Consider the following 21,473-nt stretch of genomic DNA (forward strand, 5'->3'; position numbering starts at 1 on the left):
TATAAGTCTCATGGAAACAACAATGACATGCAATCTATTGTAAGCAGACACATGTGTTTTGCACGCCACATGGTCTATTATACCAATGTATTTGTGCTATACACATATTATACGTACAAATTTGGCATGATGTTTATAAACTATTGTCTTCACCAATTCAACTACACAATATATAAACAAATTGCTATTTCACCTTTATATGTAAACTCTATTCATGTAATTGTCAAACACAACTTGAATAGTCATGTGAGTAAACATGTTACTTGAAGAGTAAACAATTCAGTTTTATTGTGTCAGCATATTATGCAAACAATATCAGGTAGTTTCACTTTAGCTTTTAATAAATGCATATCAAAGCTTTGACTACAAGATTGTAATGGGAATCCATCCAGTAACTAATACTGATTTTCAGTGGAGTCCTGTAAATAGATATGCAAGAAGTAAAACACACATACATTGTACATGTACACATAAAACTATTACAATTACTGATATAAGCACATACACATATTATTAAACGATGACAAAATACAAAAGGTTAATTAAGAAAGACACTTGTGAGGCATGTGAGTTTTTTTAATAAGGTGGTTGTACAACATGTGATTAGGTAGGCAGACCAAATATCAACTTTGAGCTTTTTTTATAAATACTTCCGATAGTATATAATGTATTAGCCAATGTCAATTACTCCTACCAAAACTCAACAGTAGAGGTTTGGCAATTAACCAGTTCTGAGGGTATACCCCAGGCACTGGTAACCAGTCCTACACAGGCAGTCTAATAAGTATGTTAGTACCTCGACAGAGATTCTTCTTTCTTAATGAAGTGGCAGCTATAGATGGATCAAGTGACAGGGTAGCTGATAAAGATGCAACTAGTTTGTGTAATCTTTTGCTAGCTGAGGCACAAACTCCACATTGTGTTGTCTGCATCATGCCTTCACTAACTCAATCCATTCATATAGTGTTATAGTTTGAAGTTAGTATTTCTACTATCATTATTAATTTCATTTTATTTCTGTGGTTAAGTGAGTCCCCCTCACTTTTCTGTGAGGTGGCTGGGTGTAGTGGAGGGTCCCTCTCCGGTTCACTCATTGTGTACTGCAACTACATATCAGTGAATCATTTTGAATACTGTATTACACTAAAATAAGTCTACATATTGTATTTTAAAGAATTGCAGTTATCACATGGTCATCTTATTGCAATAATTGCAAGTAGAAAATACCAGTATTTCCCAACCCCCCTGTAATAGTCCATTGAATTTTTAAGTAACTATAACTTAGCACCAATAACAATGATATTGAAGGCAGGAAGTTACTTGTTAATTTGGTACCTCCTTTTCCCTACATGGTGGCAGGTTACTGTATATACACTGTATTATATTACTGTCTGTAAAGGTAGCTATATATGTAGCATCTGGAAGTGGTGGTATGTAATTTAATACTGATCAATGCTGTACTAAAAGATACCAATTGTGACCAAATTGTTTATAATAATTGTCAATCTACGCACACACCATTTTTCACCATGAATGGATAGCCACACCAATATACTACATATTTGCATCACAGCCATGTCACTGATTTGCTCGGGCTGCTTTTCACGAGTGGGTTTCTAGAGATGTGTGCTAGCTATACTGGGAATGCTCTGGCACCTTGTAATGCCACTGACCAGCTGAAACATGAGGCTAGAGACATGAACAGCTTTGGACAGTTGCCCAGACATTTTATACGTAAATTGCTTTCATTCTCAGTGGCACAGATGGTCCTGAAAGCCCAATATTAAGGATGGAGACACCATAATATGACCTACATACTCGGCCATTTTCTGTTCATATACCAACTGCCCACCCATGGTGACGTACTTATGTTACAGATACCATTGTGAAAATAGGTGCTTAAAATCATGATTATAGCTAGCTTGCTATGGATTACAAATTCACAGTGAAAATTTTTAACTCATAGCTTTTGACCTTCCCTGGAATGAAATGTTTAAAATTGCATATCTCACAATTTATTGATGTGCATTGGTCAATGGTTTTTCCAAATTATGTCACAATTGTTCATCACCAAGGTGATCACAGAATTACAAGGGAGGATGTTTTAGATGGTTTCAAGGGTGGCATTGTGAGTTTAGTAGATACATGTGTACACAACTAAGCTTTTACTACAAAACCATCAAGTATTTTCCATTTCCGCAAGCACTTGATAGCATGGGACGTATATCCCATAATCATTTAGATCCAGTAATGCGTAGCTATCCTATACAAACTTACGTATGTACCAGTACTACCAGAAGTTTAATTTAACTCTTGATATCATCACTAAAATTAATTATGCATACTATACATGTGCAGACGATGTCAGATTATCCTAAGTCATTTTATTAAAAATTTACAAGCAAGGAATTATTAATCCAGCAAACAGATTTGAAGGTTATGTGTGGTGCTCAGAAGTATGTCATCATGGAGATAATGGAATCCAGACACTATTACTGATAGCGTGGGACACCCAACCACACCTTGTAGTCTCCAATGATTCCATGTCAGCACATTTTAGAGCTATGAATACTAAATACATAAGCCCTATACTGAACTTTCAACTTGATGTGTATTAAAATTTTGAAGCATCACTAGTCATGCTAGGTCTTCACAGGTTAGAGGTGATCTTCTGCATTTAAAAAAGATCAAAGCATCAGAATAGAGATCGCTATAAGAACAAGAATCAAACAAGTAACCTAGCACTAAAAGATGTCACCTATAAATTTCTATTCCGACTTGATACACTGTGTATGATGGTGAATCTGTAACACCAGTATTATACAATACCAAATTGTGGGATTTATCATATAGATACAGACCAGTTAGAGAGTTTTAGCAATTTTATATCCCTATTTTTTAAAATTACTTTTAACCCTAGTTTAAGTGCTTTTTTGTTAGACACTTTAGAAATGGCACAGTTACTAGAATAGCACAAAACATACAATGTCAGAGTTATGAACATTTCAGTTAACTAAACACTGAATGGATTGGATAACTGAGGTTCCACTATAATTATTATCGAGGCTAGCATCCGATAGAATTGGAAAGCACAAACTTTCATGATAGCATTTATTTTTTGTACCATTTTTCAAACCACAGAACACATGTTGCTGTTGTCATATACACATGTATGTAAATAGCCCAGCAGAATTATATTGTTAACATTATTCTTTACTGTATTGTATGTGTCATGAACTACTGTAATGATCCACAATAGCAAGAGCTCATGAACTCTTAATAATAGGGATTACCCATGTCTTCTGTCATACACTAATAGAACACACACCAAACAAGCTGTATAAGTGAGAAGCCATTATGTCAATGCTTCTATCATCCTACAGTATAGTAGTACTGCATAGTAGTACATCTGTGTCATCTTTTTTTAAATATCTACTGAATGTGTGTACGCAACTCCCCTCTTTCCCTACTAAGAGGAAACACAATCTGGCTTGGACCTACTGCCATTGCTATCTCTTTATATGTAGAAGTACATATACATTAGAGTCCTAAATGTAGTATGTCTATTTAGCATACTTACCTACTAAGTGCAGTTCATGGGGAATGCACCACACATTCCTCAACACAATGAAGTGGTTTAGTCCATTGGATACTGGACTTTAACATATATGGCTTTTGTAAACCATTATAATTGCTCATAATTACATAAAGAATAGTTTCTATTGTGAGCAAATTGTACCATTAACCTTGGGTATGGCAAAGAGAACCGTCTTATGACCACATGGGATGGAAACAACTGACATAACCATGCCATCAAAAACCTTCAAAGAATATCATAAGCAACAAAAATCACTGTTATGGAATAATGTACATGAAATTACATTCACCATAAAAAAATAAAACACAGAAGGCCTAATAACTAATTTCAGAAAAATAATTGCCAAAACTTAATTTTTGGTCTGCCTGCCTGTCCAGACAGCCACCTGCCTGCCAGCCTGACCATAGTTGCAAGTTTAGAGACCAAAGAAAAAAAAAGCAGTGCATGGCCACCATTTCACACCACAATATCAAAGGACGTGCTTTTTCTGATTCCAATGAGTATCTGCCTTCTGCATTTCACCTTTCCTTTTATCTTCAATTATGAGGCTATCTTCAGTTACGAGGATATCTTCTTCATGCAAGGAAACCATACCGAGGCTTTAATTTTCTGTAATTTGGATCCACAAAACTATCAAAAGTGTTCACACTACTGTAAGACAGTAGTAGTTACACTTATAAAACAATTGTATGGTGACCATGTTCTTAAACAAGCAGAGCATGCATGGTTACCATGCTCCTTGATGATCCAGCTTCAATCAGCTCCAGTTTTGCTATAGAAAACAAGGGATATGACAACCATATCCCTTAATATATTGTGTAGCTCACTCAAGATAAGCAGTGAGATCAAATCAACCTAATAAAGCAGTCACATACATGAGCAAGGTCACCATGTAGACTATACAGTATTCACTCTAGTGTGGAAGACATAACAATTTGTATAATGAGAGATAATGACATAAAAGAGCTCATAGCTACAAAACAAAGTGTTATGCTACTATATGTCTTCTTTCCCACCCTCACACACACACACACAAGAAAGCTACTTAGTTATAGTCTGCTGGTACTTTATCTTCTACCCAACTTTTAGGCTGAAGATTTTTGTTGCTATCACCTGCATTCACTGTAAAACAGGTATTCAAGAAAGGTTTTTAAAAATTCATGCATCACTTTCACACCTCAGATCAAAGGAGCCATCTGAGCTACCTTTTATATGCAGCTCGCCTATATAGGGCTACATATGGGCAGCGATTACATAATTGTAAAAGCTGAAATCAATTGTGGGGATCAATTATACTCATGTGATTAAAATGCAGAACTTGGATTTTGCCATGAAAACCACTCAGACTGAGAACGTTTTGTATTCCTCACTATCCTCCGAATTGAAAAACATTGATCTAAGGTGAGAAATAGTGCTATAGCTTATTCACCAATCATTTCCACTGTGATTGATCATCCTATGCAGGCTATCAGCCTGATACAGATGGGAAGTGATACATATCAGCGTTGAAACCGGGTCGGGTCATCCGGGTCACATTTTCTCCGGGTCATCCGGGTCTGACCCGGTTTACAATTTATCCGGGATTGGATCACATGAGAAACGAAATTGTTCGTTGACGACGTGGAACTTATAAACGCTATCGCGTAGCTCTTTCGTGAGCCACGCCCACTTATCGCATTACCGACATATGCTCAGCCACGCCTATTTGTTAGTAAGTGCAGTATGTAGCACGAAACTGAGGGTATCTATGGTGAGGGGTAGCTATTGTGAGTAGGTGAAGACTTTTTTTTTTTTTTTTTTTTTTTTTTGGTTTTCAACCTACAGCTAGGCTGAGGTTGCAATATTTACTCAACACGAATCGAACGCTCAAAATGTAGACTCGTTCGCTCACCTGAGACTAGCCGAAACACGTCTTGGCTTTAATTAATCCAGGTCACATCCGGGTCTGACCCGGATAGCACAGTGGGTCATCCGGGTCAGCAGTAGTGACCCGGTTTCAATGTTGATACATATTAGCTGTAACACCGTGCATTTGGACTTTGCCTGAAATGTATGCCTGCAGCCCTTGGGCATACATTTCAGGCAAAGCCCTCATTCCTGTGTTACAACTAAAAATATACGTATTTTACCCATTGCATTAAACTTAAACTATAATATTTAGGCTTCAATGAAGGCATGGCATGTCCAGTCAAAATTATTTCTGAAAATACCATGATTGTTCTTTAAAGCATCATGGCCAAATACCTGAACAAGGAGATATATAAGTACTACGTGAAGTTATATCTGATCACTCCCAAAACATAATAAGTAGCCATAGAAGTAGACCACACATTTGCCACAAGAGAGACAAAGATCTAACCTGATTATGGAGAGACACCCAAGCGTACCTGGTCTCTTGTTTATGCTGTCAGGATGTCTCCAATTACGATTTGTCTGCCATCCATATACGTGAAATGTGCCAGCGAATCACAAGATATTGTCAGTTTACAATTGCTTTGTTAGTGATACATAATTTGCAAGTTAGTTGTATCAAGTGAAAAATAGCCAATAGGATGATTTTTTTGGATTAGAAATGTGTCTGCTCGTTTTTCATTGGTTGATTTTCACGCGAGTCATTGTAGTATGACTGAGTGTGATGGACAACGGATGTGGAATCCATTGTATCAGTGAAATAAAAGCCAATGGGATACCTTGTAAGACGTTTTCTCACCTTTGATCGCTTGCTTTCACAATAAAGTACTGGACATTTTTATTAAACCTTTTATAGGCAGTGAAAAACATTGTATATGTCCACAGGTTATATGAACTAGATCATAAAATGTAATGCACATCATTGCTATAGTATCAACGTACATACTGTGTGCTTAGAGTAAATGTCCATTTAGCATACAAGTACACGAAGCACAGTAGGGATATAACACTTCTTATTGTTTTACTGTGATTTAATATCATGGACTACTTCAACTTGTTTCAGTACTTTTTATCGATGTGCTATAGTCCCTACTCTAGTTGAAAATTCCAAATTTTTTCGTGTACTTGTTTGTTAGCTTTTTTTGTAAATAATTTTATTATGACTGGTGAACCCACGCATACCGCATGTGAAATGGCGCCACGCGCCCCAGATATATCAATTGTCGTCTGAAAAGTGAAGTCTCCATTACGCTTCATTGTCAGCTATGTTCAACTCGTTACACAGCAATACGAATCAAGAACTTTTCCGGAAGAACCTCTACAATCTACGTATACCAAAAGAAATGGTGCCGCACCCCAATTTTATTAATTATCGTCTGAAAAGTGAAGTATCCATTATGCTTTGTTGTCGGCTATGTTCAACCCGTTACACAGCAATACGAATCAAGAACTGCTTGAAAAGCACCTTTGCAATCAAAATAGTCACTATGAAAAATACGGATGATTTCCGTTTCGAAGGGAAGCCATCACATGCTTGTGCGAAATCGACACCTTTCCCTGTCAGCAAAGATGAATGGGACACAAAGGAGGACACTGGTAAGTCCATGAAGAATGCATTGTACGTACTGCGGTATGCCAAAAGGCACCTGTCGAGCCGAAGCGACGTCGAACAGTGAAAAAATCAAGCCCGTAGCTTTAGCCGTTATCGAGTTATGCTTGTCTGAAGGCATCAGTCAGTTACTTACTCAGTCAGTAGAAAATTCCGTCAAATAAAAAAATTTTAAAATTCCGTAGCAACTTGTTGAAAGCGTTTCGGGTCGATCTGAAAGCTTGTTTGCGCTTAGTTTTACCTCACCAATACTGCCTCATCGTCGTCAGGGAAAATTGAAGCTGGTTTTTGGGTGATTTTATTTCGTGGGCCACGCCTACTGCTTTGTGGTCCCTACTATACAGTTACTATCGTACTGTATGATATATTATAGGTGAAAACTTTATCAGTATGTAACTTGGTTGTATATACCCTGGAGAGAATTCATCACACATGATACTAACATCCTTTAGCAATATACAGTATTGCCCAGAGGTAACATTAAAATCCCTCGTAAGTGCTCAAATCCAGGCCATAACTTGACACGATGCACAACTGGAATACATCACGTGCAAAGGAGCAGCCAACCAGAGTGACCTGAGGGAGTTCGTGTATCATGGCTACAGGTGGTGGGTTAGTTAGCACACACATACCAAAGAAATTACGGGTAGAAAATTGGCTACACAAGTGTCAACTGCTACCTCTGGGCAGTGGTACTGTAGTAGGGACCTCCCAGTGCAATAAAGTAATAGACATAGGTTGTCCCTTGGAGAGTGGGCTCTCACAACTTATGTAAACTGTTACAATCACACAAAGGATAATTTTATTGCAAATGGCAAGTTTAAATTTTTATGGACAGATGGGATGGAAACAAGTCACCATTATGAGGCATGGTTACATAACAGCCTACAGAATTCTCTGAACAAAGCAAGTATTTACTGCACCATGTCATACAGTGTTAAAGAGCCAATGAAACAGACCAATTGAAATATGCAGTACGCCAAGGTTAAGGTTGTAATATAATTGCCCTTGTTCCCTGTAGACATGAAGTGGTAGTTCTTTAAGGTTCAGTACTCTGAGCATGCCAATTTTGATACAAAATTATCCTAACCCTTCTAAAACCAATATTTCTGTCATTTTAAAAGTAAGTGCATGCCCGTATGCCAGTTGTTGGCACATACCAACTGTAGTAGTTTCCTAAATTGCTAAACCATCCAGTGAACATGTTCAACCTGATAAACACACATTACATGTAATATTATAAAACTTACAGATAAACCTGTATGAATGTGTACATGTGAAAAGTGGTATACTTACACAGAACAGTGCTATTTAGTTCTTTTCCTGACATATGGTTTGACTATACAATTTGATTCTGTAACATGTTTACTGACTGATGTACCAGAATTCTGATTCTTGGAAAAAGTAAGTAATTGCCTATAATGAATAACAATAAAATAACTTGTCATATAGTATATGCTGAAAGTGCTATGCACCAACAAAGAACACTTTACTGATGGGATATATGTGACCATCTGTACAAAAACCTGACTTGTTCGTACAATTAATTTTTAAACATATTTTCTCAGCATTATCTGCAGTGTCCAAGGAATGGATCACCAAAGTGCCAGCCTTCTGTGGTGAGTGACTTTGGAATTATAGCGCAAGACAGCAAGAAGAGCAAGATCATTGATTTGTACAACGAAAAATAAACTACAGGCATTTACATTCGCAGCCATAACTTCCGTTTGGATTAGTCTACAACATTGGAATTTGGTTTAATATGTTCACCATGGATTAGCACATCAACCAAGGTATAGTGTTAGCCCTGTAGTCACTTGCACATATGGATATGAAGGAAGTTTAGTACAAGAAATGATGACAATCTTGTTTACATTTACCACATCGTATACAAACGTACGTGACTCGCACACCATTGGAGCTACAGAAATGAAAAAAACATTTTTGAACTCTCCGTGAGCAGGGGAATAAGACAGTATATAGTTTAGAGTATTCCTTCTTCAAGTACTGGCCCAATAAAAACTTGCGTATTTTTTCTTGCAGCATGCATGATTTTACAAATTATTTTTAAATTTTGTTTTTCTCAATACGCATGCTTGTGCAAAAAAAGTCAGGTTTTTGCTAAGACGGTCACATATATACTGTAGTAGCATGTTGCTAATGTTGGCAACTAACGAAAGATGTTAGTCAAATCTTTGGAATCAGACAACCAAACCATAATATGCTACTACTACACCATACTAACAAAAGTACTTCACATCTTCACTTCTGTATATGTACAAGAACAGAATCTCTTGTCTACTTATATCACATACTTTGATTTAGATCTGGCTCCATAATTCCATACACTACCAAATGATGGTAACCTACAGAGTAAAACACACATTAACAAATCAGACAAGTACAATCAAATGAAAATACAAACAAATCACATACAGCATACATGTAGTACATCATATAACAACACTTTGAAACTGATGACAGAGTAAGCAACTACAGTACAGTAAGTGTGACACTTACATGTACAAGAATTCAAAATTGTAATCATCTACTGTATGAATGATATTAACTATCAGTGCCCATCTGTTCAGGAGGTTGTTTTTGTTTTGAGTAAGGGAAACTTTTGTAGATCTTGTAAAGATTTGAGGGATAGAAAGCACAAAATAGTATTGGTACCAAACAGCAGGTAACTACAGCCTGTAGGTGAATCCTAACAAATCATAATAAAACCTTTCATGAATGGAAATCTGATCATGATATTCTTTTCATAGAATCAGCTACTAACCATGTGTCTGTATGTTACAACTTACCAATTATCTCCAGACATGTTCTTCTTTTCTTTGTAAAAGTTTGCTCCAACTCTGTTTGGGTTCAGTTTGCTGCGTATAACATGCTCTCCTGCAAGTATGTGAATAAGATATACAAGACAGACGTAATTTACAACCATTAAAGACAGAAATAGACAAAGAGTAAAGTATACACACATACAAAACAAACACACCCATACATGTATGTACTGAGTTGGGGGTAACGCGTTACAAATGTATTTACATATTAGTTATACGGGCACAATGTGGAGTCTATGAAATTTATAAACCCGAAGGGCCGGGCTGTAGCGCACGAGCAAAGCGAGGGCGCTACTAAGGGCCTGAGGGTTTATAAATTTCATAGACTCCACATTGTGCCCGTATCACTGCTTTAGACTCTATTTCACATTACACTCAGATTACTTACCTCATCCACGGCTGTTTCTGCTGTAGGCTCAGCAAAAGCAGCTGGTTTACTTGTGATAATACTAGCGCCATGGCAACTATGCGTCCTCACATGACAAAATAATCGTGCTCGTTAAATCACTGCATGTGAACAATGCATAGTGATTGGATAAACCTAGATTTTGAGCATATGTTATATTGCGCTTGAAGGCGTGGAGTATATTAGAAAACAAGGTGGAGTATATGAGATTTATTACCCACCCAAAACAGCCTAAATAGAGTCTAAGTAACAATATCACTTTTGCAGTAATGAGTAATACAACATGTTACATAACAAAGTAACGAGTAATATATAACAGATATTACGTACATCCAGAAATTGTAACGTGTTACTTCTTTTTAATGTGCATTGTGTCCAGCATATGATCGGTCCTGACAGCACTAGAGACAGCCTTACAGGCATGAACAAACAGTGATAGTGTATGGGGAGTGCCTTTGTTCTGAGGCTGAACTATGCTCTTGTGACTTGTAATTGTAAGCTGGGAGCCTTAGTTTAAAGCTTGTAATGAACAAATGTAATTTGTAATAATATCACTAGTTACAGCCCTCAGAGTAATGTGTAATATGTAACTCGTTGCTTTTTTTCTGGGAGTAATATGTAAGTGTTACATTGTGTAGAAGTCATATGTTACATTATTAGAGCAACAATCCCAAATATGTATACATACATATGCACATACTTACAGTTTACACACTATTGTGCCTATAAGGAACATCCTGTAGAAAAGTTATTTAAACAAATAACACTTACTATGCTTTTTAAACTCTTCCTCACATGGTCCAATGTGACGTGGTCTCTTAGACACTGGCTAAACACACAAACACATACTTAGTCTATAAATGCACAAGAAATGTCCCCATACGGTACTAATGTACAATCCACTAGATAATATTTGTAATATGAACACGAGGGATTTGCCTGATATGTATGCCCAAAGCCTGAGGGCTGCGGTCATACATATCAGGCAAATCACAAGTGCCCATGTTGCAGCGAATATGTAACACTTACGTTTCAGGCTAATAGCCTGTGCCGGGTGAGTATTCACCCATGCCAATGCAAGTGTAACCACTGGATTCATTTCATATGCATGCCAATATGGCTATGCAGCACATAACATTGTTGCTATGCTTGTTATAATGAATGGATGAGTCCTAAGGATATCACGGAAAAAGTCGAGTTGGGTGAATCTCAAGGAATTTGCAAGTGCTATTGCAACTAATTACAACATATACAGGTACTAAAGGCCTAATATGGGTAAGCTTAGTTAAAGAGTAAACTCGTGTTATCTGTAATGTGGGTATGGTCCATATTTGAAAATATGCTGAAATGCTTGTGAATGTGCTGTAAGACTTTATTGTTTCCCGACTCGTAGAATGGCAAGGATACTGAAATGCCTTCTTCTTGTGACAGACTCCAATTCGTGAAAATAATCATGTTAATTTATTCCCATAACCAATTTCAGTCTGAGCCTATAAAACAAACAGGGTAGTACTACTAAACCTCATCCACATCAAGGCTATGCTTGCTTGGATGAAAATGGTTCGCTCTTTTAAAGTGCAACCACATTCCCGGGATGTACACCAGTGTACATGTAGTTGTATCCCTGTGAAGAGGTATACATGGCAAATGTATCCTCTGGAATTCCTTTGGTGTGAAAGTGTTACATGTGTATATGTACACTACGTAAATACAGTACATATACACACACCTCCTCAACATCACTATCATCATCATCAGGTCTAAGCCATGGTGGTGTAGCTCCAGTGTGTACATTACCATGATGTTGCTGTAATGATAGTGTACATATTTTAAAATGTATGCAAGCTGTGAAATTGAGTAGTTCTCTATGACACATATAATAGATCACAAAACCTAGAAGAAGATCTAGATGTTGTGACACAAATAATTCATTAGTTTGATAGTAAGAATAAGACGTAAGAGAAGTGTCATTCTGTAGCAACACAAGTACATAAACATCTTGTACTTTCACTCTGGCAATGGAAAATCATTACAGACCTAACACATAGCAACACAGGTAACATAACAACATAAATACATGGTACACATGCTCTACAAACACATACAGTACACACAGTGACACACATAGCTTCCTGTAGCAGTGTGAAAGGTAATACCACTATTGTCCCAGTACTATGATATCTGTACTCGAGTCTACACAGCCAAATCTTCCTGGGGCAGGACTAGTAATCTGCAGAAGGACCGTTCAAGTCTCATAGATAGAAACCTCAAAACTCAAAGTTCCACAATGACCCCAAGTGAGATGTGGACAGTTGGACATTTACTTTCCCAGTTGACACCAGACCACCACGTCCCTATTATACAGCTGCACGGGTAGACTCAAGTAAAGTTTCTTGCTCCGCAGAACAACAACAACAGCAACTGGGCATCATGGAACATTGAACGTGGAATCTTGTGACTGCCTGACCCATAGGCGGATCTAGGAGGCATTGTCGGGGGGGGGGGGGGGGGGGGGCAAGAAGTTTTTGTACAACAGTGTTTATTCCACTAAGAGGAATTCTAGTACACAAGTTATATTCAGTTGCATAACTTTATTCAGTATAGCTGGGTGAATGATAGACATACTGTAGATAGAGAAAATTATTAAAAATTAGACCTCCTAGGTTTGAATTTGGGAGCATTTTGATAATATTTAGCTAACGAAGTGTATGCTTGCGATGCATATAAAGATCAGTTAGCCTATCTAAGATAAACCCTGTTTGATGGTAAAGTGTACTAGATCAAAAGTAAGGTGTAGCTAGTATTGTTTTAATGACATTAGAATTGTGACTGCTCTATTAGAGTATCTTGATCTTAGCACAAAAATTTAAACTTATTTGCCTCACTTTCTTTACAATGTACAGTATAACTGTAAAGTACATTTATAACTGTTGTCTTCTATTTTCCCATTGGCTTTCTATACTTCTGAATACAGTGTGAATGCATGATTCCAGTTTCTGGTATCAATATAGCATTGTGAGGCAAGAGAAGGGCCAGGGAGGGCACAGCACCCCTTGGCCCCCCCCTCAGGTGCTCTAACCACTTGGCTATGCTGCTACTTTCTCTCTCTCACTCACTCACACACGCACACACATTCACGCATGCACAAGCACACACACCTTAGACTTGTTACTGCTTGGCACAGTAGATGATGAAGGTGTCCTCACAATGAGTCCTGTTCCCTGTGGCTATTTCATTCAGGAAATTAAACATCCAATCACACAAAACTAATATATGTACTCATACATGACATACAAAGAACACATGCACACGTAGTCTGATTACGTACATACACTCATACCCTAACTATGACACAGTTGTTACTGGGAGGACCAGTGATATCAATCTACATAAGTCACCAGCTATAATGACAGATATAGTACTACATACTGTATATTTATGGTCTCTGGTCTCCTTATGAATATGCCTCTACATTATGCAAAGTGTCCTATTAGATTGCTATTGGCTACCTTCACTTGCAAAGCACCAGTATAAGTAAGAGCTTATAATGTTTGTAAAAAAAGCATTGGCAAGCAAAATGAGAGCAAAGGCTCTCACTATTATGTAACAACAAGAAGATGAAAGTGTTAATAATGGACTCATGGTGATGTGTACACCCAATACTATTTGTAATCTGGCCACATACAAAGGCTAGATGTAATAACTGAACTGTGCAAAGAGTTTTAATCTCTGACAAAATGCTTCTAGTATACAAGCATATACACCTCTACAATATAACTGAGGGTAGATACTGCAAACACCACATCATTAAAGAGATAGGATACACAGAGTCCACCACACCTCCAACACTGCAGCCTGTTGTATAGCTTGTTCACGTAGTACACTAGCCATTGCAGTCTACATGGTACATGAAAAACATTTGCGTAGTCATTACATATTGTGAACATTACACATACAATACGTACAGTACATGTTATTTCATACATAACTTGAAATGTACAATTGGTTGGGATTAATCCTTTTAGCCAGTTGATAGAAGGAAACATATTAGAATAAAACGTAGTGAAATAAGGGTCCTGGGAGGTTGCCTACACCTGAAAGTCCAGTTGCTTTTTTGCATGGCCATATACAAAATTTTCACAATACAGCTGTACATGCATCTATACAATATATATTCATGTATTGTTGTATGTACAAGTTATACTTACAATACTCTTCACCTTGTTCATTCGGACAAACCATGTACATAGACAAATACTCTATGTGTAATTGTGAATATACATTTGTTACCACGTATAATTAAACATACCCTTTCTTGTTTCTGTTTAATACGAGTTTCAACTTTTTGCACTTCTGTTCCCATCAATTCAGTATACCTGTGTATACAGTTTAAAACAAATAACATACACAATTACAAAACTTAACATAATGTAAACCATGAAATATATTTACTACACATACGTACAGGCTGTACTGTACCGTAAAATAGACAATTTCTGAAGGGTAATTTTTATTTTCAATGATGAACCACCTTCAAAACACAACCTTCTAAAAATCCATAGACTACCACATTCGTACTGAAATTTAGCAAACAATCCAGGCTCTTTCACCATGAATGGAACATAATTTTGCCAAAAAAATCTCTATTACCATCCCTACACACGTACACACACACACATTCCAGCCCTTGAAAATTCATTTCTATACATAGTAATTATAAAATTACATATGTACATACAGTACTTACACATGTTGCATACACACACAAATAAATGTACTCACAGTACACTTGTACTCACAGTACACTTGTACGTACTTATTTAACTCAGTTCGATGGATGAGAAACATTTGTAGTTTATCATGATCGATATGATGTAACCACCAGTAGCGACGTGTACACTTGTGATGACCAGAACTACAAACAACAACAACAACACCATATGAGAACTGTTGGACTTACAGTAACATAACAGATCCCTGCAAATGAAGGCAAGCATACATGTATGAGGAATGACATGTACGATAGTACTGTATAGTAGAGACCACAAATGTTTGGGCGTGGCCCATGAAAAAATCACCCAGAAACCAGTCTCACTTTTCCCTGACAACGATGAAGCAGTGTTGGTAAAACTAAGCCCAAACAAGCCTTCACATCGACCTGAAATGCTTTCAACAAGTAAGTATGAAATTTGAAAAAAAATTAAACGGAATTTTTTAGTGATTGAATGACTAACTGACTGAGAAACTAACTGACTGATGCCTTCAGACAAGCCTACATGTAACTCAATAATGGCTAAGGCTATGGACTTAATTTTTTCACTGTTCGACGTTGCTTCAGTCAGACACATGCCTTTTGGCATACCGCAGTACATACAATGCATTCTCCATGGACTTTAGTCTTAACAGTGTCCTCCTTTGTGTCCCAGTCATCTTCGCTGATAGCGAAAGGTGTCAATTTGGCAGTAGCGTGTGATGGCTTCCCTTCGAAACGGAAATTGTCCGTATTTTTCATAGTGGCTACTTTGATTGCAGAGGTGCATTTCGAACAGTTCTTGATTTGTAATACTGTGTAAAGGATTGAACATAGCTGACAACAAAGCATAATGGGTACTTCACTTTTCAGATAATTGATAGCTGGGGTGTGCGGCACCATTTTTTCCTTTTGGTGTGGTTTGTGTGGGCTCACCAGTCATAATAATAATTTGGCTCATCTGTAATATTACTTGACCTGGTAAAAATATTCCATTCACATTTTATTTATGACCCTTCAAAGCTTTGAAAACACATTTCCTACCGGGAAGCCACAAAACTGTACGGTCTGGTACAGTCTTTTTCCAAACTTGCAATAGAATCAAACTTGCATACTGATATCTGTTTTCACACCTTTACTGTCATCACTAATTACATAGCTGGCTGAAATTTGAGATACATTTTTCAAAGGTATAGTAACAGCTCAACCAGAACATACTATCGCATCACACACCTGGCAAGATGTTGTATCAGTCCTCCCCACTGCACAGTGATATCACCAGTGGTGGTATGACGAGGTACTTCCTTATCACAGCAATAACACCACACTCTACTGTCTGGCTCTAGTTCACCCTCCACTACTAATGGTTTCACTAAACACCTCCTAGCTGACTGTACCTGTGTGTACAAGTTGTACATGTGTGTTAAATAATCCATCTTTTTTAACTGGCCTTAATGGCACTCCCTTCCACCCACACATCTCTACAGAAATCAAAAATCTAGAAGGGAAATCTTTTCATTAAAAATTAAACCTAGAGAAACTAAAGTGGAAGCAGGTCAGAAATGTTTGGCCTTTATAGAGAGATGCATATATGGCTGCCTAACTCAATATCCTACCATGACAAGTAGCCTTAAGGCGTGACCTATATATAAAGATTCCAGGGACTTATACATTCAGTTGTAGTTACACATGCACGCACATACAGATGTAGCTACACTTCAAACCCCATAGGTACCATTTAGAAAGGATGACCAACGATAGCCAGAAGCTACAAAGGCAACATTACCAGTTGATTGATGGCTAACTACAAAGCATGTGAAGCAAAAGCAACAGTTTATCATCTCATCAAGACAGTGAACTGGTAACTACACAATCATAAATCTGTAGATCACATGGTGAACTTTAATTAGAACTGCAAGGTGAGGCTAAGCCGTGGAGTGGCAACAAGATTACAGACAATTGTAAATATTAAACCATTCTCTGTTATATAGTGCAGCTACAGTGTAGTTTACTCATCATTATGGCTGTCATTGGCAGCTCTGTGAGAAGTCTTTTATATAGCGCAAGACCGTTTAGGCCTGTAAAGCTGGCCACTATGCATGTTATCAAGGTGACTGCTTAATGTAAACTATTTCTGTACAAGCTGATTGGGAATTAGTCAGGAATGTAGTCACGTATGCTATGCTGAGGTGACCATTTTTGTTTGGTAGGCATCACCATCATGATACTAGAACATGCTCTTTCTTTGCTAATCTACCTATTAACATTTTCACAAAGACATTTTCTTTACAGGACCTCACAATGGTGGAATGGATTACCTAATGATGAGAATTTCTATTAACATTCATTTTTGTTTTCACATAATTTGTTCAATCATCCTTGTAATTTGTCTTAAAGTTGTTGCATTTGTTTTGTATTTGTGTCCATATAATTGTTTTGTATCCATGTGTTTTGTACTTGTTAGCTAGCTATGTATATTTGTCTGTATTGTACGCATTCTACTTTGGCAAAGAAGAATGGTACGTAGTTGCTGATTGTCAGAGGGTATTTCATAAATTAAATCAATTGACCAGCCAACTCAGGCGACTGTTACTGTGATTAAGGGAGGTTCCACTGTAAATCCTACAGAAAAGATACCTACAAAGACCTACACTACCACTGGGGGTGTGGGAATCACAAACAGTGGATAATCTGGACTCAAGCAATTATGAGGTCAGCTGGAGCAGCTGAGCAGGGAATGCAAAGTGTACAGAGTCCCATCTGGAGCCACGAATACACATGATAGATGACCTCGGAAGTGAGAAGCTCAAACAAACAGTGCCATGACTATGAAGGATGTTCCAGCAAGTGGACAAAAAAATGGCAGGGTTGGTAGGGCGCTTGAATACTACGGTAACTTTCCCCAGAGCTGTTCACATTCACCAGATATCGGATAACACACCACACAGGTAAACACATGACACTACGTATACAACAAACCCACACTAGCACTTTTCCGTATATAATAGACTAACCTTGTCAGTGAATTTGCTGATGATAACGGATACTTTCTGTTGATGTGACTTGTTGTAAATGTGTTTACGCCCCTGATCGTGATTGTAACGACAGACACTACAGAATTCACACTGTTTCTCTGACATTTGTTCATTGGATAATAAAATAATCACTCGTTCTTAAGAATGAAGTAGCGCGGCTTAAAACCCCCTGCAATTTAATTGAAGTAAAATACTAAACCCACAATCGATTGCGAACTATAATCATATCTGACCAGTGGGCGTGCACAAAACAGAATAGGCGCCAGTCTTTTTATGCCAACATCTCTGTGCCAGCATAGATAATATACACACGGTGGGTATATTATCTATGGTGCCAGCATACTTTGAGCAGTGATTTTTAGCATAAATATATACAGGTGCTTTGAATCAGCATCAAATATATAGTGTTAGTGTAATGGTCACACCTAGTGTAGTGTCACAATTATGGTGATTTAATAGCTAAACGCTGAATTGGCCAGCAGTGAAAATGTTAATTCTAGGGACTGGGATCTATCGGTTGAACTTTCTGCATGCAATCTGAGCTAATTATTCAGTATTTTTGTAACTGTGTAAGTCTTGCCATGCAGGGCTCCTGTACTGAGCATGACCACCTTACATGTGCATGGGTATCAGTGCTTGGTACAACTCAGTCTAGACTTATGTTGTAGCTAGCTATATTGTCTAAAATAAGATGTCTCTCATCACATGTCACAGAAAAAGATTGACCTAGCTACTGTACTGATAATTATTGTCTCACGTAGTCAGTCATAGCTACCACCACATTCCCCTGGTACAAACACAAAAGGAAAGGATATAGCTAGTGGGATTACAGCCTAAAGCAGTCAGGTATAGCTACATGAAGATATGGCTGATTTTTTCAATGATTAACTTAAATAATTGCTTGCAAGGCAAAGTTTGTAAGTTTGAGCATAATTAGCTATATATGAGTTAGGTTTTTTAGCACTGCCATGGAAGCATAGCCACATAATACTGTAAGTGAATTTACAAGCATCATAGGCTGTACCTAAAACAGAATCTACATCGTATCACATGACTAAACAATTCACACCTCAGCAGTAGAACATTTCAGCATTTCAGTTGTAAGGACCAAAAGTTATTAGACCATACATTCTAGTATGTTCACTATAAAGCAGTAATAGTAAAACTGGTCTCAGTACATTTTCAAGCTGTCAAATGAAGCCATATCAGGTAGCTACTAATCTTAATATATTTTTTTGCAAAATACCATGTGTTATCCTTTTTACAACCTCTAACAACCAAAGTTTGATTTTAAAAATACCTTGAGATTTTAGCTCAGCACTGTCCAGCTGTATTTTACACTAGTTATAAAAAACAAAAGTACAAGCATTAGTACCCATGCACATTAGCTACAACAAAAGAAAGCCCTTGAATTACCCTATACAATGCCAACTGTACCTTTGTTGTAATGTCACGTTACCACAGTGACATTTCACATTATCCATGTACTGGCATAATGTACACTCCATACAATAATCTCGGAGAATTTAATTATCTGGGTGGGCAAGTCCCAAAAGTACAACTTGTCACTGCCCTCAACCAAACTCACAAAACTTAGTGTCATTTGTGTTGAAATGTAGCTGCTGATTAAGAATCTAGTCTTACACCAGTAATTTTACAGATAAGTATGCAAAAAAAATGTATGAGTAATAATTCATCCAAAGAAGGCTCTTTCCTGCTACATGGAAGTTATGGTGCTTTGTTTGTAAAACAAGCAAACCCTATAGCTACATGGAACCTTGACAAAAGTTTTGACATAAGTTATCAAGATGTCATAAAGATAAAGGCCAATCCAAATAAGAATTAGTTCCCATCCAAATATTTATTACTAAACAATTATGTGACTGTTCTATTAGAGTATCTCATGCAATCTTGAGAAAATTTCAAAGCCAGAAAACTAGCTTCTTTGTGAGCTAATCCTGGCTAGTAACTACCAGAGTCACCTTTTCCCAGATTTTTAATGGCGTTTCTTAGCATTGCAAACTGGAGAAAAAATGGAAGGCACATTCCATAAGAATTTTCCACATTGTAACACAGGAAGTGGTTTTGGAGAAAATATGAATTTTTAAATTTCCTTATAATCTGGGGGATTCTGTTCTGTGAATGTTATATCTCACCCAAAGAGATACTCAGAAATTTCTGAAGCAATTTTTATACAATGTGAGGAAAATTAATATCTCAAATTGTGTACAAGAGGAAGTAAGTCATGTCACACAATTCAATGCTTGTTACTACTTCCCAAAGAAATGTAGTTAAGAAGGTTGACATGATGGCATCTTCAAAAAGCACCAAATATGTCACTATATCTCAGATATGCAAGAAATTAAAGTAGGCAAATCTATAAATGTTAAATAAATTTTCGTTTTAGTACCATTATGACAACTGCAAGATTTCAAAAATTTCTGAGCACCCTTCGTTAACACAATGCTGCAATGTCATAACATTCACGACGTACATACATAGAATTGAATTATGTAAAACTCTAGACCTTAGGATTAGTGTGTGTTGTTTTTAAAATGGAAACTTTGGTTTGTTGAATACATTCTTGTACTAGCATAAAGATTTAGGTGATGGAAAATAGAGCAGTCAAACATTCTAACAGAGCAGTCAAATACTCTAATAGAACAGTTGTTATTGTTAAAACTTTACAGTGACCTGCACTGAAGATCTGACAGCAACTTGTGCTGCAGCTTTTGAGTTACCTAAGTGTGTGGGCATAAATGGAAAACTGTGACAATAGTGAAGTGGGACATTCAGTTTTATGTATGATCAATTAGGCCACTTACCCTTACTGCAAAACTGTATTTCTTTATATTAGGGGCTTCAGTGACTTCAGTCCATTTGATCTTGTACAGGTGCTGTACTGAAAAAACAAGGCTGTGCAGTATTATGTGTGTCATAATCATGTCCATCTTCAATCTTCTGTAATACAATGAGGGCAAGTTTAAGGACTTCAGTCTACCAGAATAGTCAGGTGTGCAAGATTATTAGTTTAGGACAATGCTAATAATAAAGCATTACATAGCATAGCACTCAAAAATAATCCATTACAAAATTGTAACACTTAATTAGTACTCCATTGTAGCATAGTGTCATCTGTGCTTAATGAAGTTAACAGTATCTACCATTCAAAATCACACTGTAGCTACTTTATGGTCATTGCTTATAGTTAAAGATTACAAAAAAGCACTAACAGGTACATAAATAAGTATAATCAAATTATCTAATCAGTTGTATAGTAGATATAGTTTACAGACTGCTTGCTCATTATTAAAAATC

The 21,473-nt window shown here is 37.1% G+C and overlaps 1 protein-coding gene across 9 annotated transcripts; it reads right to left on the reverse strand.

The window, feature by feature from the left end:
• Positions 1 to 194: 194 nt before the first annotated feature.
• LOC136258359 (centrosomal AT-AC splicing factor-like) lies at positions 195 to 21,144 on the reverse strand. 9 transcript variants are annotated; one of them, XR_010702768.1, is made up of 15 exons: positions 18,135 to 18,553; positions 16,354 to 16,517; positions 15,187 to 15,285; positions 14,680 to 14,746; positions 14,211 to 14,267; positions 13,529 to 13,597; positions 12,100 to 12,177; positions 11,142 to 11,199; positions 9,929 to 10,016; positions 9,434 to 9,484; positions 8,415 to 8,534; positions 4,426 to 4,511; positions 4,330 to 4,370; positions 1,043 to 1,106; positions 195 to 419 (listed from the first exon to the last, which is right to left on the reverse strand). XR_010702768.1 is itself a non-coding variant. In XM_066051690.1 (12 exons), exons 1-11 carry the CDS (start codon positions 18,258 to 18,260, stop codon positions 8,426 to 8,428), a joined length of 966 nt encoding a protein of 321 aa, XP_065907762.1. In that variant the 5' UTR covers positions 18,261 to 18,553; the 3' UTR covers positions 195 to 419; positions 8,415 to 8,425. The 9 variants fall into 9 exon arrangements, 4 of the variants coding, with proteins under 4 accessions (XP_065907762.1, XP_065907770.1, XP_065907749.1 ...); XR_010702763.1 differs by having other exon boundaries at positions 797 to 1,106; XR_010702764.1 differs by lacking the exon at positions 1,043 to 1,106.
• Positions 21,145 to 21,473: the final 329 nt, after the last annotated feature.

The sequence above is a fragment of the Dysidea avara genome, chromosome 1 (assembly GCF_963678975.1).
Source record: "Dysidea avara chromosome 1, odDysAvar1.4, whole genome shotgun sequence".
Lineage (NCBI taxonomy): Eukaryota > Metazoa > Porifera > Demospongiae > Dictyoceratida > Dysideidae > Dysidea > Dysidea avara.

What these genes read in the sequence shown, in the direction of transcription:
- LOC136258359 (XM_066051690.1), bottom strand. Translation starts at nt 18,260, where the DNA reads ATGTCAGAGAAACAGTGTGAATTCTGTAGTGTCTGTCGTTACAATCAC. An exon ending in CTGATACAACATCTTGCCAG is followed by an intron (nt 15,286 to 16,353) that starts GTGTGTGATGCG and finishes TGTTGTTTGTAG; the next exon opens with TTCTGGTCATCACAAGTGTA. An exon ending in CATCGAACTGAGTTAAATAA is followed by an intron (nt 14,747 to 15,186) that starts GTACGTACAAGT and finishes CTGTATACACAG; the next exon opens with GTATACTGAATTGATGGGAA.